Below are 18800 nucleotides of genomic sequence, written 5' to 3'. Positions count from 1 at the left end.
AATACATAATATCTATACAATATAAAAACCAAAGTAGTTATAATTGTATATAAAAACAGTAATAAGAAATAATATTATACAATAAAATGCACACCCTCTCAGCTCTTACCTCAGATCTTTCCTTTTCTCTCTCGCTCTCTAACTGTGAGACACCTTCACTGCCTCTCACTCAGGGTTATTCCACTATATATCTGCCACTTTTCTGTGGCACGACAGCTTTATTTATTTATTTTTAAAAATAATTTTTATTACTTTTCCAACAATTTAAACACTACAAAAAAAGAACAATACAATACAATACAAAAACACTACATAACACTAACACATTAAACTAACAAAACAAAACAAAAACAGTTTAAAACACATCAAATAATTTCAGTATCTTATCTTTCATTCACTTAATTCCACGACCTCCTCACACCTCCCTTTTTGTATTCCACTTCTGTTAATTGTTTCAGCAATTCCTCTGTTTTCTATCCTATAATTATCTTAACACATTCTAACCTTATTTTTTCCTTTAATACTCTATTAATCTGTTTATACTTAATTCCTTATAACATTTCTACTAAAGTCATATAACTTCATTCCAACATTTTTCTACCATTCGTTAATTTTACATTATTTCCGTAAAAAATCTTTAAACTTTTTCCAGTCTTCTTCCACCGACTCTTCTCCCTGGTCTCGGATTCTGCCAGTCATTTCCGCCAGTTCCATATAGTCCATCAACTTCATCTGCCATTCTTCCCGGGTGGGTAAATCTTGTGTCTTCCAATACTTCGCAATGAGTATTCTTGCTGCTGTTGTTGCATACATGAAAAATGTTCTATCCTTCTTTGGCACCAATTGGCCGACCATGCCCAGGAGAAAGGCCTCTGGTTTCTTCAGGAAGGTATATTTGAATACCTTTTTCATTTCGTTATAAATCATCTCCCAGAATGTCTTAATCCTTGGGCATGTCCACCAAAGGTGAAAGAATGTACCTTCAATCTCATTACATTTCCAACATTTATTATCGGGCACATGGTAAATTTTTGCAAGCTTGACTGGTGTCATGTACCACCTATAAATCATTTTCATTAAGTTTTCTCTTAGGGCATTACATGCCGTGAATTTCATACCTGTGGTCCATAACTGTTCCCAGTCAGCCATCATTATGTTATGTCCAACATCTTGTGCCCATTTAATCATATCAGATTTCACCATTTCATCCTGAGTGTTCCATTTCAACAGCAAGTTATACATTCTTGACAAATTCTTGATTTTTTAATCTAACAATTCTGTTTCCAATTTTGATTTTTCCACCTGGAAACCAACTTTTTTGATAATAATGGAGCCAATCTCGCACTTTATTTTAAATTTTTTCAAAACTCTGCAATTTTATTCTGTCTCCATCTTGTTCCAAAATTTCCCAATATTTCGGCCGTTTGGCCTCCATATTGAGTTTTTTCTGTGCCTTCGCTTCCATTGGTGACAACCATCTTGGGGTTTTATTTTCTAACAAATCCTTATATCTTATCCAAACATTAAACAATGCTTTTCTAACAATATGATTTTTAAAAGCTTTGTGTGCTTTTACTTTATCATACCACAAATATGCATGCCAGCCAAAAGCATTATTGAAATCTTCTAGATCCAACACATCAGTGTTTTCAAGAAGCAGCCATTCTCTCAGCCAGCAAAAAGCAGCTGATTCATAATACAGTTTAAGGTCTGGCAGGGCAAATCCACCTCTTTCTTTGGCATCAGTTAATATCTTAAACTTTATTCGAGGCTTCTTGCCCTGCCAAACAAATCTGGAAATATCTTTCTGCCACTTCTTGAAACAATCCATCTTATCCAAAATTTGCAATGTTTGTAACAAAAACAACATCCTTGGCAGCACATTCATTTTTATCAAAGGACAGCTTTTCATTTAGTTTAATCATCATCAATATGTGTAATATCTTTTTCTGTGTCTGAGAACCTGAGGGTGGTAAAAGGAGGTGTTATTCTAGTTTGTTCGCATAGGAGCCATGTGAAGTAGATTAGGCTGAGAGGTATTCTTGAGTAGCCCCAAATCAGCCAGCAGTCTTCATAGCTAGCTAGCATTTGGGCCCAGGTTTCTCTGCTCTAATCCAACCTATAAGTGGTTTGGTATAACAGGTGGAAGACCTCTACCTGACTGGTCCCTTCCTTCCAGGTCTTCAAGCCTAAAATCTTTGATTTGTCTAGTGGAAAGTCTGATTCTGTTTATTTACATCCCTCCTATGCCACCCTGAAACTAACAACTTGTTCAGTTCCCTTCTAACTTGTGATAAGTTTCAATTTTCCTAGTGAAAATCAGAGAATTAACATCTTAAAATTATGTCCTCAATAACCATCTTTACCAACTATGGTGCAAATGCACAATACAGCCTTGATATTGATGCTATCTCTAATACAATATTTCGCCTCGTCTCTGCAAAAACAAGGGGGGGTGTACTCCGCTTGCATTTTTGTCATGTTCTTTAGGCATGTAGCAGGGTGCTCCATATACCTGACCAAAAGGTTTAATTTCTTCATTTTGGAATAGCCACTGAATTCTATTTGTTTCTTAGCAAATCTCTACCATTTCCCACAGTTATGAGCCATTTCTTCTACATACATAATTTTCACTGAAGTTCCTCAAGGTCTTCAAAACTTGCTTGAATTGTAGCTTATAAAACATTTACCAAAAACTAAAAAAAGAATGTACATGTCTTTGGCTTCTATGTCCTCAAAGTGCCCCAGAGGCACAATAAATATAACAGCTTTACTTGCTACACCAATGGGATTAAGTAAAGGTATTACATTTGTCTGATCCTCCTAATCTATTGCAAGGAGTCAGAGTTTGAAATATAATAACCATTGTGTGTTTGACTGGGAGATAACAGTATGATAAAAAAAAAATTGTCTTGTACTGGCAACAAGACTAGATTTGTACATGACCTAAAATGTACAATATGAAAAAGCCATAGAATGAACTGGAGATAGGTATGAAAAAAAATGTCCAAGAGGGTGCATTTTTTTATGCTGATATCCCTGCAAGATTTTTAGACAAATACAAAATCAGACTATCCGCTGTAGTTTCTTCTTCTGCAATACTAATTCAGTGTGCCACATAAGAAGCCTAAATACAAAAACAAATAACTAGGAGTGGGATTCCCCTAAGAAGCCCCACCAACAAAAGTCTGTGCGAGGATTTCTCCTTGCACAATGAGGTTTTTCCCTTCTTTCCTGTGCGACCCCATTCCCCCTTAAATTAGCTTGAGGGAGGGGTCAGCACATGGGAGGAAGAGAGTAGGGGTTGTTCCATCTAGCAAGTTGAAATGTTTCAACAGTTGAAATGATAGGAAGAGCATAATGTTGAATTTTACTCTTTATTTTTGTCCTACCTCCCATGCTCTCTTACTCAAATTGTAGTAAGAAAGTATTGCGTGGACAGGCAGAGTCCCCAGATCCCGAGCGGTCCCCCCCGTCATGTGGAATAAAGACTCAAGACAACGTGTTATGGGATTAAATTGGCCACAACTTTACTAAATTTCAAATGTGGGTAGACCTTGGCTCAGGCATTGGGCGTTCTCCCTCCCCAGTCCCCAGCCAGGGACCTAGGGAGCTTCAGGGTTATCCAGTGTGTGTGTGGGGGGGATGGGCCGGCTCTGGAGAACATATGTTCAAGCAGAGATAGCCACCCCCGTTACGCCGCCGCCGCAGGGGAGAGCAATGACGACCTTTTGGCATATGGTCAAAGCCTCCCTTCAGAAACCCCTTTAACGGGGAACCCTGGTATCGCCGCCGCAAAGAGGAAGATGGACTAAAGGATTCCGCCCAAGGCCTGATACCGCCAAAGTTGTGATGTTTTGCTACGGGAAAGGTGAAACCTGCCATTGCAGGGAAATTCCTTTCCGGCCCTTTAATAGCGACCTTAATGTAGCAGCGCCCACATACCTGTGAATAAAAGTTAACCATTCAGAAGACATCTTAAGGCAGCCCTGTTCAGGGAAGTTTTTAATCTGTGATATTTTAGTGTATTTTTGGTTTTTATGGAAGCCGCCCAGAGTGGCTGGGGAGACCCAGCCAGATGGGCGGGGTACAAATAATAAATTATTATTATTATTATTATTAACCTGCAAAACCTATGAAGAAAAGTTAACCTGCAAAAGAAGACATTAACTGAGGGTGGGTAGGGTGGGAGAAGCTCTGGAGCCAAGTGAGGGTTCCAAGGTAAGATCCTCCCTCTATTGTGTGGGCAGGTAATTCCCTCCCCTACCTGGCCTGGTCTCCTTGGCAACGCTTCCCCCAGGTGGGATTGGACAACTGACTGAGGTAGGCGGAGACCTCCAGCTATCCCACCTGAGGGAAGGCAAAGCCAAGCCTATGCTGATGGGGCCGCTCCAGATCTAGGGCTGCGCACGTCCACGCAAAGGGCGCCCCCCCGTTTTAAGCAGGGAGCGGTCATTGTTGAGTACTCTTCTGCTCAAGGCATGTAATTTAGTACTTCTGTCCTCAATGGACAAATAAAATGTAACTGTGTGTATACCTTAAGTTGAGTTGCTTTAATATGGTCTTGTTTTGAGTGCCTATAACTTTTTAAAAATGCTGTATATAGCCAGAGTGTGTGTTGGAAAGTTAATTCCCTGATTTTTATTTATGTCGTAGGTGCTTCTCTGTATTTAATAGCTGCATAACATGAAAACTGGAGTATCTTTTCTCATCATCCCAAAACTGTAGGGACAGGGGAGGTTACATATCTTGCCACAAAGTTATTAAAGGCCCAGAACTCAAAAATTTAAAGCAAATTAAATGTCATGTTTTGCTTGATGTTTGGTAATTTTCACCCATAGGAAAGGGCCAAACCTAGTTCAGATTATTCTTCCTCAGATCTGTTCAGTTATCCAGTATGAATAGCCTCTTCTAAACTGGTGTCAATTTTTATTTTGTTTTGTTCTTCAAGCAATGAAGGAATGGTTGAAGTGAAGGAGCTATTGATTTGTTTCTCTTTAATCCTGTGATAAGTGAGCATGTAAACAATAGCAAGCAAGGGGCAGTGCACACTTCTGCAGAGAACCTCTGTTGCCTGGAAACAAACTGTGGCTCCATACACACCAAACATTTAAAGAACACCCCTAAAAAAAACAACCATGGGAATTGTCATTTACCCCTAGCAGAGCTACAGTTCCCAGCACCTTTAACAAACCACAGCTCTAGGATGATTGGGGTTTGTGTGCTTTAAACGCATGATGCATATACAGCCTGCCCACAAGGGAATATGAATGAAACACTCTTTATATCAACTGTGATATGTGTTCAGCCCCGTGCAATGTAAACCCCTGTGCTAGGTAGGCCAATGGTACAACTCAGTATAAGGCAACTTCAGATGCTCATATACTAACCGAGATTTTTCTTAGTTCTGCTGATTTATAAATGAAAATAATTGATTGCTGTGGATTCTGACTGGATTAGTTGGAGGGGGTAGGGTTGGAGTTTAGGACAGTGTAAGTGAAAACACAGAATATGGCCTCTAATATTCTTCAAGTGAATGTGAGGTGAGGCCTTTGAAATCCCACTCCCTTTGCCAAAGCATTTGTCAGCCTGGAGCTGTTGTGTTGTTTCAGTTTGACATGAGGGAAATCTGCCAACATTCTTAGCAAATGTTTCCCCATCTGGGAGTGACCTCTTCACCCTCAAGCATAATCGCTGGTTGGCTTGCAACTTTGCCAATTAACACTGATTGTTTAGAATGTGCGGATCAGCTTTCTGAAATCAAATTTTTAATAGCTCAGAGCTTATACAATAGAAGGGAAATAGTACTAAAGCTTTATGTGGGTAAGGAAGGAAGTACCCTTCAAATAAGCCAGAAGATAATTAGGTGATTTGATTCATAATTTGGAAATCACTTAAGGAAATATCGCTTGTCTGATCAGCAACATTACTAAACTATTAAATCAATGTGCTTTTGTTTATATTTGACTTTTTCCAATGATAAAAAGAGACTTGTGATAGCTAGCAAAGAGAAAGGCATTAGAATCTCCCATTATCCTGAACTACTAACTATATGAATTAATATGGTGGTCTTGTGTCAATGAAATCTTATTAACCTTCCTATAAAGCACCATTTGGCTAAATTAAATTGTATTGTTTAAATATTCACAGGCAATATTGTTGTCCATGATGAAGCATCCACATCCCTGCCTGTCTTGCTTCCCCTTGACTTTTTGCTGTTCTTATCTTATCTCATGCATTGTCTTGAATCATCAGATGCCTCACATCTGAAGGCAGGAGTTAACATAGCAGCACAACACTACTCCCTGCTTCTTAATTTCAAAATGAGAATAAGCATGGCTAGAGGGGCAGACTAGAATTACAGGGATCCCAATTTCCACTTAGACTGCAATAAAACCCCCATGTACTTGGGACCCAGCAATTACAATAAAACTTACTTCTGTGCAGACCTGGTCAGAATTGTGCTGTTAGCCTGAAGCTCACTGGATGACTTATATTTGTTCATGGTGTTTTCATGAAAATAAAATTATGTACGTTGGCAGTGAAGCAGGAGAGAAATAATGTATGTCACCCCAAGTCTCTTGAAGGAAAGGCGGAATGTATGAGGGTAATAACATAAAGGGTTGGGAAACAGTTTTAATCAATTCCTAATTCAGTTTACCAATTCTCTCCCCCACCCCCTTCTATCATACATTATCAGTTGGGTGAATGGTTCCCATGTTTTGACATGTTGGGAACTTGGGTTTCCTTATAGATTCAGCAATGGAACAGACTTCCTCAGAAGGTGGTGGACTCTCCTTCATTGGTGGTTTGTAGCAGAGGCTGGATAGCCATCAGTCATGGATGCTTTAGTTGAGATTCCTCCATTGCAGGGGGTCGGACTAGGTGACCCTCAGGCTCCCTTCCAACTCTTCAACTCTATGATTCTATGATAAACAAATGGTCTTGCAAGTGAAAGGGAGGCTGGTGCTTCTGGTACTGTGATGGTGAATCTGTTAGGACATCTCATTTTTCACTCCTTCTAGTTCTGTTTCCCCCCTGTCTGCAAGGAACAGCATGAACAGAATGCTAAATATGTCCTTATATTACTCATGGAATGGAAAGGTCACTGGAATGAGGAAAAAAAGACCCATGCCCCTAGTACAGGGTGAATGAATGAAGCTTTAGGGTTCTAAGATAACCTAGAGATTTCAAGAGGGGAGAGGTTACCAAAACCAACATAAATTACATTTTATTTATAAATAACCCCCTGCCAAGGCAGTTGCTCTGCTCCACAGAGTCAATCGCTAGGGAAAAATCTCTACAGATTAAAATCATAAAGTAAAATATAAAACACACATGAACATGAGAAATAAAACTACTTCTGAATTATCAATAAAGGAATGGATTGAGTTGCAAACCCAGTAGGGTGAGCCTTCTGGCACAAAGACTCCGACCAGTTTCACATGTGCCCATTTTGAGCTGCTTTCAGACAGCCATAGCAACAGTTGGAAAGACACAGTTTTAAATGTGCTTGTATCAGGTTTTTAAATCAGCTGAAGGTCATGTAGGAAGGTGGGCTTACAATCGCATTGTGACCTTGCTGTGATATTTATGGTAGGAACACAGGAACCAGCTGCCTTTTACTGAGTCAGACTCATGGTCTATCTAGCTCAGTATTGTTTACACTGACTGCAAGATTTCAGACAAGGGTCTTTCTCAGCCTCAGTGCCAGAAATCAAACCTGAGACCTTCTGGATACAAAGCAGATGGTTTACCACTGAACTACCATGTAATTTCTGATACAGAAGCTCTTGATTACTACTTGGTATTCCAAGCTTCAATCTGATGGTTCCAATTGAGCCTACTGTGAACCTACTATGTTAGAAACATATTTACAAAATATTTGTAATTCTAACAGTGTGAGTTGATACACTGTAGACTCATAGGGTTAGTTGTCCTACTCCTGGGAAGAGTAGCACTATAACTGAGAAAAGACAGAGAGAATGCAGTGGTACCTCAGGTTACAGATGCTTCGGGTTACAGTTGCTTCAGGTTACAGAATCCGCTAACCCAGAAATAGTACCTCGGGTTAAGAACTTTGCTTCAGGATGTGAACAGAAATCGCGCTGTGGCGGTGCAGCAGCAACAGGAGGCCCCATTAGCTAAAGTGGTGTTTCAGGTTAAGAACAGTTTCAGGTTAAGAACGGACCTCCAGAATGAATTAAGTTCTTAACCCGAGGTACCACTGTATAAAAAGCAGAGCATTCACATGGATTCATATGGAATTTTGGAAAAATATATACTGTAGCTGGGTGGCTGATGGAATCCTAAACGCAGAGTTGATATTTGAGAGATGTTATCATTTTCAGGTTGGTACAACAGAAATCATAAGGGGCTGGAGAAAATGAGTGTGGATCCCCAGGAAAGACTAGGGGTGGGATTTAACCCTCTAGCAAAATTATTGTTATCCAGAGGGTCACTGGACAGGCATCTGCCCCTCCCCCCATGGGCTCTTGCGGATATACAGTAGTTTCCCTGGGAGCATGATCTCTCCATTGACTTACATCGGGAAGGGGTGGTGATGGAGTACACAGCTTAGATCCATGTGAAAAACAAGCACAATCCTTCCTCCAGATCACTGTGATTGTAGTGTCCAGGGGAAATCATTCTGATTAAGGCCTAGACCTATAAGTCGAAATGAAAGCACTTGCACACCACCTCTTCTCTTGAGCTTGATTTTGTGTTACTGGTATGTTTTTAAATGCAGCTGACTCTTTAACATGCAGTATTGAGGGTGGTGGGCACTGGAGCCCACAGAGTGATGCAGGGATTTATGGAATCTCTGATCCAACTAGAGGCACTCTGTTAATGGCGCAGTCTGACTCAGGCATGTGAAAACCTCATCTGAATCGCCCCTATTCTCCTTGTAATTCAGGAACTATTCAGAGTCATACTATATGATACACATATTTGCAAACGTTTGTTTAGCATAATCATAACTTTGTGTTTTTGTGTGTATATTTAAAACATCTTAGATGCATGCCTAAAATATATAATGTATGTAGTAGTACCAAGACTTTGAGGAGGACAGTACTTAATGGTTCTACCAGAATTCTCTTCACACATCCAGAACAGAAATAAGAAAAGATGAAAGGACAGGGCACTTTTGTTGTTGTTTAAAAGTTTAATTAATAAAAATGATGAGCCAGAATGTTTTATGTCTTGTATGCTTATCTCATTTGACTGCATCAGTGAACCCAAATACCTCTGCATGAGGAGCAGCAAACTCATTTGAGTCATTTAGGGAGGTGAATGAAACACGATACACTCCATGGTGATCTATTAGATGTGGCTGTCATACCAAGGCAGATTTGATTTAAACAAATTCATCTGACATTCTATCCCATAAACAATGGTAGATGTGGCAGGTGATCTCGATAGGGCTGAAAATGGTTGTTCTAACCTTGGCAAATTCTTGCAGGGCTTTGACAGCAGCCTTTGACAAGAGGCATTAAAGCATTTATTCATGGGATCTTCCCATACCACTGGTTTGGCTTACTAGGACAATTGAGAATGTGGGTGTCATGTAATCACACTTACCGTGTGTGTGTGTGTGTGTGTGTGTGTAGCCGTTGCCGTTCCAGGAAAAATAGTAAGAACTCAAAGGATTGTCTCTTCTGAGCTGACTCAGCTAAAGAGCAAGCTATATGTAGTTGTATGTAACTTTATACAGTGTGTTTAATGAAAAGAAATCCCATGGGTGAGAATATGCTCAGAGACACCCTGTTCCTTAATTCTAAGGGCCAGTTAGATGTGATGCTAAATGTGTAATTAGATAGCAATTATTTCCTAGTTAGAAAAAGGAAAACATGCTGAATTCTCTCTCAATTTAAAATAAAAAATAATAAAAGATTCTGCCTTGTGCTGGTATATGCACAAATGAAAATGTCTCCTTAGCAACGAAGTATGTTCTGGAACTAACCCAATATCAACAAATCTGTCTCAACATCTGCTTTATAGAGTTGATCCTATAAGTATGCACTTCTGGCTCCATAGTGCTAAAGGTCAATGTTATTAATGCTAACTGCAGCCTTGGGTTAACATATTCACACAGTAAGGATATCCATGTCATGGATTTGTTGATAACCATAATCCAGAAACAGCCTTTCACTTATGTTTTTCATAGGTTTTTCATATCACAGTTTCCACCATTTACAGATTATTATCTCTGAGGAGAAAATGCTACACTGCCTGCCATTCAATTCTTTAAAAAAAGAAAAATTGGCTGCTGATATAAGATGCCAGTGGGCTTGATTATTTTCAATATTCCCTCTGTGCATTTTGTGAAATGCAGGTAAAGAGCAAGGCTATTTGGATGAACTGGAGGCTGGATTCTGTTTGGAGTACATGAATCAACTTTCAGGTTATGCATTAAAATCTAAAAAACTCAAAGAACAATGATTAGCAAATATGTTTCATTAATTAGCACACTTGAGCAAGAGTTGTACACACACCATTTTAAGCAAGCTGTTTCAAAATTGAGAGAAACAGCTTTCATAACAGTGCTCCCAGTTTAATCCTGTCAATAGGAACTTCTAATGCAGTGGTTTTTCAGGAAATTGCCCAGCTTCTCAATCAGATTAGATTAGCAGTTTTTGAAAGAACAGTTAGAATAATCTCTTTTCAATATCTGATGAAGCAGACTCTGGTCCATGAAAGCTTATGGCATAATACATCTCTCAAGGTTCTCTCTTCACTAGAGAATAAGATATTGTCTACTTTTTGCAACCTCCAATTTAAGTAAACAATGATCATAACAGACAGTAGACATTGTGTGCAGAATTCTGCAGAATCCCAGAAACCCACCAGAATATATGAGAAACTACTAGCTTTAGGTCAGGCGGTCACAGATTTTTTAGGTCAGGCGGTCACAGCTTTAGGTCAGGCGGTCACAGATTTTTAATATCACTATAGTGGAAATAGGTGTCAAAGGGTATATTTCTCTGTATTTATAATCCTACATACATTACCCAATTCAGGGGAAGAAAATCCATTTTCATGCCAGCTTTTACTGTTATGTATCTGCTGATTTAACCTCTGTGGTTAAGATTACTACTTGAAAATGCACTGAAAATGGGATTAGCAAAACTGGGATTAGATTGGTTTTTTTGTAATGTTTTTTATTATTATTTCCTTTTATAATGTATATAAAACAGAGAAAACAATTGTCAGGGCTGCCAACAATTATAATAGAAAAATATTTAAAGATGAAAAACTAAACTGTAAAATAGATACATAGAAAGAATAGTTGCACATGAGTTAAAATAACAAAGTCCAGGTAAAGACTAACAGCTTTATCAGATCATCAAGTATTGTTCCAGATTTGCCAGGCTTGTGACAAGGGGTGTCTTGAAAATGAAGGTTCCACTGTATATAAAAGGTGTCTGGAGATTCTAGCCCATGTCAGAATCTTAAATTATGTGTAATCTTCTCAATTATAGCTATATTCCAGAGTGAGTGGTACCACACATCCAGTGTAATATTTGGGGCTGTTTTCCAGTGAGCTGCAATTACTATTCATGCTGCCAACATAATATATAAGACCAAGCCTTTTGACATTGGTATATTCAAAAACCTAACATTAATTTTGGACAATGTTTTCTTTGGTAATATTTATTTCTGTCAAAATTAAATTCCAATAATCTTGCACCAGCTGACATTCCCACCATAAATTATAATATGTACCAAGTTTATTACAACCCCTCCAACAATTAGGTGATATAGAAGAAAACGTTTTTGACATTTGCAAAGGAGTGTTATACCATCTGTGTGATAATTTTTACAGGGTCAGGCCACTGGAAACAGATTTTAATGGTTGTGCTTCCTAACCCTGAGAAGAATTTATGTGCCAGTGGATGAGATGATGATTATGTCCCTAAAAAGATGGCGTGGGGGGGGGGGGAATATGGTACTACATAGGGGAGAGAATTATAGGGTTTGGCTGTTAAGGCTTGGAAAGTTCTTACAGTAAAGCAGAATCAAGACTGACCCAAAACATTTTGATGCTTACGGTATCCCATTTCATATACTGAAGTTGATTGGACTGGTGCTTGAATCATAATTTGACACTGGGATGTGACAGTTTCTTCCTGAGAGCAATAGGCTAGTTTAGGAGCCGCAGGGCAGACTGCCCTCCAACACCTCAAACCGCCCCCCAACATTTGCAGCCTGAAGCAGTTGCCTCACTCTGCCTAAATATAGGGCCAACCCTGAGCTGAATCCTTATAATCTTTGCCAGATTGAACAGGCAAAATGGACTGAGTGACATCTGATGCTGTAGAACACGTAAATTTCCTGGAAATTATTATACTGTATATTGATTTGGCATTTTCATCCACTGCAGCCACACACATTTAGTCCATCCTCCTAGATTTATTATGTATTCAAATATATTAAAATCAGTTGTGTAGTTGATATGATAGTGGAACAGAGCAATTGCACAATGAACAAGGAAGGAAAGCTAACACAAACTGAATAATGGAGATACAGGGGCTCAGTCTTGGCTCTTACAGTTTTGGGATTGTCTTTCTCAAGAAAGGAATATTGAATATTGAATATGAAAGGCTGAACTTCATGTATTCATTTTAAATAACCATCTATTTCTTGCAGGCCTCTAGTAGGAATACATTGCAGGTATACAACTTCAGTTCATTTTAGCAGGATTCCCTAGAAGTAGATTGCATGCATGTTAAGTTAGAAAAGTAGCTCTCAGGAAGTATTAAGCTCCAGGTGATGGGTGGTAAAATTATTCATCTTGCAAGAAATTTAATAATAATTGTAAACCAGCCCTCAGAAACGTCCAAATGTTTGTACTTAGGTCTCAGCATTTGTACATTAATTATATAGTGTTTGAAGTATTTCCAGGGATCATTGCAAGTTGAAGAATTTTACCACCTGGAGCTAAATGCTTCCTGAGAGTTAGTTATCAAACTGAACATGCTCCCAATGTACTTCTGGGGAATCTTGCTAAAAATATAGTATAATTGGGTGGACAATAAGGATAGCCGCATGCCTTTTTTCTGGAACATAATGGGAATTTTGTTAGCTTGCATTGTTCTGCTTAGAAAGAGTGTTAACCTTAGATGTATGACGTAAGTTAAGGTATTGGCTTCTTGTTTTCATATTATTTCAGATAAAGAAAGTAGCACTGTATGCCTACAGAGTGGCACTCAGCCACGGATAATTGTAGCATCATCATCATCATCATCTATTATTTATACCCTGCCCATCTGGCTGGGTTTCTCCAGCCATTCTGGGCAGCTTCCAGCAAAATATTAAAATACAATAATTCATCAAATATTAAAAGCTTCCCTAAACATGACTGCCTTCAGATGTCTTCTAAAATTCAGATAGTTGTTTATTTCTTTGACATCTGGTGGGAGGGCATTCCATAGGGTGGGTGCCACTACCGAGAAGGCCCTCTGCCTGGTTCCCTGTAACTTCACTTTTCGCAGTGAGGGAACCGCCAGAAGGCCCTCGGCGCTGGACCTCAGTGTCCAGGCTGAACGATGGGGGTGGAGATGCTCCTTCAGGTATACTGGGCTGAGGCCATTTAGGGCTTTAAAGGTCAGCACCAAACACTTTGAACTGTGCCCGGAAACGTACTGGGAGCCAATGTAGGTCTTTCAGGACTGGTGTTATGTGGTCTCGGCGGCCACTCCCAGTCACCAGTCTAGCTGCCGATTCTGGATTAATTGTAGTTTCCAGGTCACCTTCAAAAGTAGCCCCATGTAGAGCACATTGCAGTAGTCCAAGCAGGAGATAACCAGAGCATGAACCACTCTGGCAAGACAGTCCATGGGCAGATAGGGTCTCAGCCTGTGTACCAAATGGAGCTGATAGACACCTGCCCTGGACACAGAATTGACCTGCACCACCATGGACAGCTGTGAGTCCAAAATGACTCCCAGGCTGCACACCTGGTCCTTCAGGGGCACAGTTACCCCATTCAGGACCAGAGAGTCCTCCATTCCCACCCTCTGTCCCCTCCAAACAGTACGTCTGTCTTGTCAGGATTTAATCTCAATCTGATAGCCACCATCCATCCTCCAACTGCCTCCAGACATTCACACAGGACCTTCACCACCTTCACTGGTTCCAATTTAAAACTGGAACACAGATGCATAATATGGCAGCTTTTCTACTGGGCCTGAAGAGCATCTGACTTAGCCAAAGGTTTAACTATGTGTTTCTAACTATAGAGGCTAAAGTAATGAATGTGATTTTTAAAAATTAAATCCGTTATTAGATCAGTCTATTGGGCTGTTCTCATCTCTCTCTCCCCTCCTTCAAACATGTATTTTGCTTCCTCTTTCTCACATTTTTTCTCCTGCAGTGGTTCTCAAATTTTATTCTGGGAAGTTCCCTGGAGTTTATTGTAACCTTATGAGGGGTTCCTAAATTAAAAGATTAGTAGTAGTGAACAAGCTTCTCTGAGGGACTATGGGTCAATAAACAGCTTCCCATCAAACATGACTTACTAGCAGGTGGTGGTTAGACATGTGAGGTTAGTAAGATCCTTAAACTGGATTATTTAAAAATGGGAATTTTTTATAAGAAAACCAAATAAACATTCAAAACATCCTGATGTAAAATAAATCCTAGCTTTGGGATTGAAGCAGCTAGTTAAAATGTTTTTTAATTTTCTTTCCCCCAAAGTGTTCTACTATTGCAGTGTTTGTTACACTGTCACCATAGTCCTCATTATAAACATTTTAATTATGACCTTTCCTTTAGTGATAAGTATCTGTTTTCTATCTGAACCTCTGGTCACCAATCTCTCTTCCTATTTTCCCTCAGAAGGCTCTCAAACGAATTCCTAACTGTCATTTCTAAGGGGCCTCTGTCAGCAGCACCTGCTTTCTTCTCGAGGTTCTAAAAGGGGTTTCCCTCACTCAGTGCAGGGCCACCTCTTCTCAGAAGCCTGAGAAGGATTCCAAATTACCTCACAACAGATAATATATTATCAGTTAAATGTCAATTTTATAAACCACACACAACTTTATAATACCTTCACCTAAATACCAGTTACATAACTATGCTGACCTAAAATTACAGTTTACAGTTTAACTTTAGTGGCTGTACATTGTGCTACATGCCAACATGCTCGGATTAACATCAGAGAGGGCCCTGCTGCATTGTTCTTTCTACAGTCTGAAGTTAGGCAGGCAGCTATGTGAAAAAAATCCTTTATTGTTATAATGGCACCAATGTTATTGAGTGTTCTCCCCAGAGAGGCCTGCCTGACTTCTTCATTGTTTAGCCTTTCCTGGTTAATGATACATTGGTTTTAAAAAGGCCTTTGTGGAGAGATGGCTAGTTGATTATTAGTGGGCACTGATGTTTTTCCCTTGTAGCTATCTGTTAGGTAGATCAGTATTATTATCTCCAGAGATACAGATGTGGGGAGGGCTTTAAACCAGAGGAAGTGGCTTGCCAAAAGCCACTACTGAATTAGTAGCTAAAGTGAACTTTGAAATGGAGACTCTGTGGTTCACAATTCAAATCTCTTATTCACAACTCTACATGAATGCATTAATGGAAATTGAACACAAAGAATTTCAGAACATAGTTTTTCAGCATCAGGTTTTTCATAGCTGGCTGGTTAAAAAAGAAAGCAAAATGGATCCAATGAGATTTTAGGGTGGATTCTGATTTTAATGTGTATATAATAATGGTTTGTTTTTGGTTTGGTTGATGATAAAAACAAATAAAATGACAAATCCTATTTAGCTAAAAAACATGTTTAGCTGGTTCTGGATGCCATATGTTAGATAGTCAGTTTAATTTACAATTGTTCTTTGAGCTTGTTTCATTATTTGAAGTTAGAATAGTTTAATGGGTATAGATACTGTTTTTCTGTGGTGATTCTGATGTGTGTAGCTTGTGAGCATATCTAAAATGGTCCGCACACTGGTCTGACCAGTGTTTTCCTGATACAGAACAGAATTTCAAATCCATTGCAAGAAGATAGAAAGGAGAAGGGGAACAAAACAGACTGGCCCATTGATTTGTAAGGTTCGACACCATATTGACTGAGATGCTGCTTCACTGTCACTAGGCCCAGACCTGTAGTGTAATCTGGAAGAAAGCAGCACACTGGAGATTCCAGTTTAGGACCTAGTGAGTTTAGGATCACACCAAATGGTTGTCCTGTGAAAAAAGATAGTCATCTCCATCTTGGAGTCCCAGGTCCATTTCTCATAATGGTGTATTACTGCAATTTCTATACTACATGGAATTAACAACACTGTTTCTTGTTTTCTTTTGTCTTTTCTGCAGGAACGAGTGGAATATCTCTTTCTCATAATTTTTACAGTGGAAGCATTTTTAAAAGTAATAGCATATGGACTTCTCTTTCACCCTAACGCTTACCTCCGCAATGGCTGGAATTTACTAGATTTTATAATTGTGGTAGTAGGGTGAGTATTCATGGTTTATGTATGTGTTTCCTCTATTTAAACACAAAATGGGAATGAGATATTGTGGCTGTATGATGAAATTGAATACATCCTAACTTTTCGGGCAGGGCTGTGGTGCCTTTAACAAGTGCTGCATATACGGAAATCTGGCAGAAAAATCTTTTCCAATACAGAGGTTGTTGAGGTGGCTTTTAGAATCATCAAAGTTATCAACATTAAGGATAAACTTAAGTTTTGTTGGGTGAAATAAGCCTTCTTTGAGGCCACAATTCACATGACATGGAAGATGAGTGACAGGACTTCCCTAACAATGTTTTATTTGTTCAGAGGAGGTTGTGGATTCTGACTGGGGTTTCAGCTCTGAAAAGTGGCTCAAACTTTTCTTCCAACCTTTCCCTGATTTAGAGTAAACTTTGGCTATTGCTTCTGATTTGTTTGGAAAGAAAAAAAAATCACGAGCACCACTTTGGGTGACATGGCATACCAAGGCTTTTGGTTTGTTGTTCCCAGTGCAGTGAAGTGAAGATTTTTGAGCAGCATGCACTACCAGTACACTGCTCATTCACACTAAATCTTAGTTAAACAATAACCATGTTTTCAAGTGATATGGAAACCAGCCATAGCCAAGCGATCATGTGATGAAACCACATTTTGTATTATAATTTGCACAGATTTAGCTTAAATTAGGTTCAAGTAAATTAAATAGCACCTAACTTTCAATGCCAGTTTTCAAAATACATTATTTCTAAGAGAGAAGATAGGGTAATAATGACAGCAGTAAATCTATGTGGAGCTATTAAATGAAAGACTGATCACAATTTTGGCATAAGTGCCTCTTCTGCTATAAGTGGGTCTCTTCAGTCATACTAATGAGTAATGATGACTGCATAGCTACTATAGAACTTTTGTCCCCTATTACTGTGTAGGCAATTCCAGATAGTAGTTCCTCCAGCTCCAGCACAGGATGAACCTCAAATAGGGATTATTTGACAATACATGGCTTGGCAGTATGGTAGCTAGGGTACATTGATGTGCCACCTGTGCTAATTTGTATTTTAGGGATATTGTCTTGGTGAGTTTCCCCACATACTCCTGCCCTTTTTCATGTTGATGCCAGCTGACTGACATCAAGATTTCCAAACAATAATTGATTCCTACTACTTTCCAGTATGCTGTGGAATCTCTAAAAGGGATTAGTTATGTGCAGTATAAACAGCATCACAGCTTTGCAGTGTTAATTAATTTGAAATAATCATGGAATCAGAAACACCCTGAAACCAATTCACTAGCTGTTTTAGGTGACAGATAATCTCACTGAGCATGCATGCTTATCACTAAAGTAGGGCATTTTAATGAGCTTCCGATGGGTTGTATCCAGTGTTGTCCTTCTGTTCATTAAAGGCTATTTGGTCAATCAACTTCTTCCATGAATGGAAGGAGAAAGAGGTGATTGTTTGCAAACTGACCCTTTCTTGACAGCTCCCACACATGAGTTGCCAATTGCTGTATAGCTCAGTTGGTTAGAGCATGGTGCTGATAGCACCAAGGTTGCTGGCTTGATTCCCCTACAGAATAGGTGTATATTCCTGCATTGCAAGGGGTTGGATTTCCAACTATTATATGCTATAACTCTATTATTCTATCTGACACACGTGGGAACCACGGCACATGGAAGGCTTTTTAGGTGCCCTTGGGCAGGCGACCCAAACACTGAACTTCTAAGTGATCTCTGTGAAATGGCAGCAGCAGCATTTGTGTGTGCATGTGTAAAATAAATATTTTATGATCTCCACAATCAGGATGAGCAGAACATAACTGATTGTCCGTGGTAAGCATAAGGGTTGTTGGAGTATATGTGTCTTTCTCATTTTGTGTTATGCCATGCTCTCCATGGCAGCCATTTTATGTTATGCCACACACATCCATAACAGCTCTTTTGTGGCTGGTGTCCCTAGTACTCTCTTAAAATTGAAAATGTGCTCACCAGTCCAAAAAGTTTGGCAACCCCTGACCTACACTGTCCTAGAGAATTCCCTGACATTATGGTCACCAAACAGGATACTATTTAGTGCACCACCCAATAAGGGTCACAATAACTCAATAACAGGAACACCTTTGCATAGTTTCTTAGGGCCTGGCCTGATTGAAGGCCCAATACAATTATCACACTGCTTCTGATCTCAGCCTTTCTGGACCTCAGTTATTGACCAGTATTACCAGCTGTTGGTGCCACTCACAGCAGTAAAAACGTTGTGCCATCAATGAGCCTGCCTAGCAGGGATGCTTTACTTCAAGTTCTGTTTCAGAAAGAAGAGACTTGTTTGCTTACGTTAGCAA

The 18800-nt window shown here is 39.4% G+C and overlaps 1 protein-coding gene across 3 annotated transcripts in view; it reads left to right on the top strand.

Moving 5' to 3' along the window:
• Positions 1–18800, top strand: part of CACNA1C (calcium voltage-gated channel subunit alpha1 C) — a gene marked incomplete at its 5' end in the record, with an annotated part of 458067 nt that overhangs the window by 224585 nt on the left and 214682 nt on the right. The window contains 2 exons of one of the 3 annotated variants that reach the window (XM_079992110.1): positions 14923–15010; positions 16324–16463. Coding sequence is in view for 2 of the 3 variants with exons in the window: in XM_079992109.1 (XP_079848235.1) it covers positions 15520–15627; positions 16324–16463 (248 nt within the window). The other 2 variants (XM_079992109.1, XM_079992108.1) reach the window with 2 other exon arrangements.

Source organism: Podarcis cretensis (assembly GCF_951804945.1).
Source record: "Podarcis cretensis genome assembly, chromosome: 10".
NCBI lineage: Eukaryota > Metazoa > Chordata > Lepidosauria > Squamata > Lacertidae > Podarcis > Podarcis cretensis.
The sequence above is the reverse complement of the archived record's forward strand: the minus strand, read 5'-3'. Positions and strand labels throughout refer to the sequence as shown.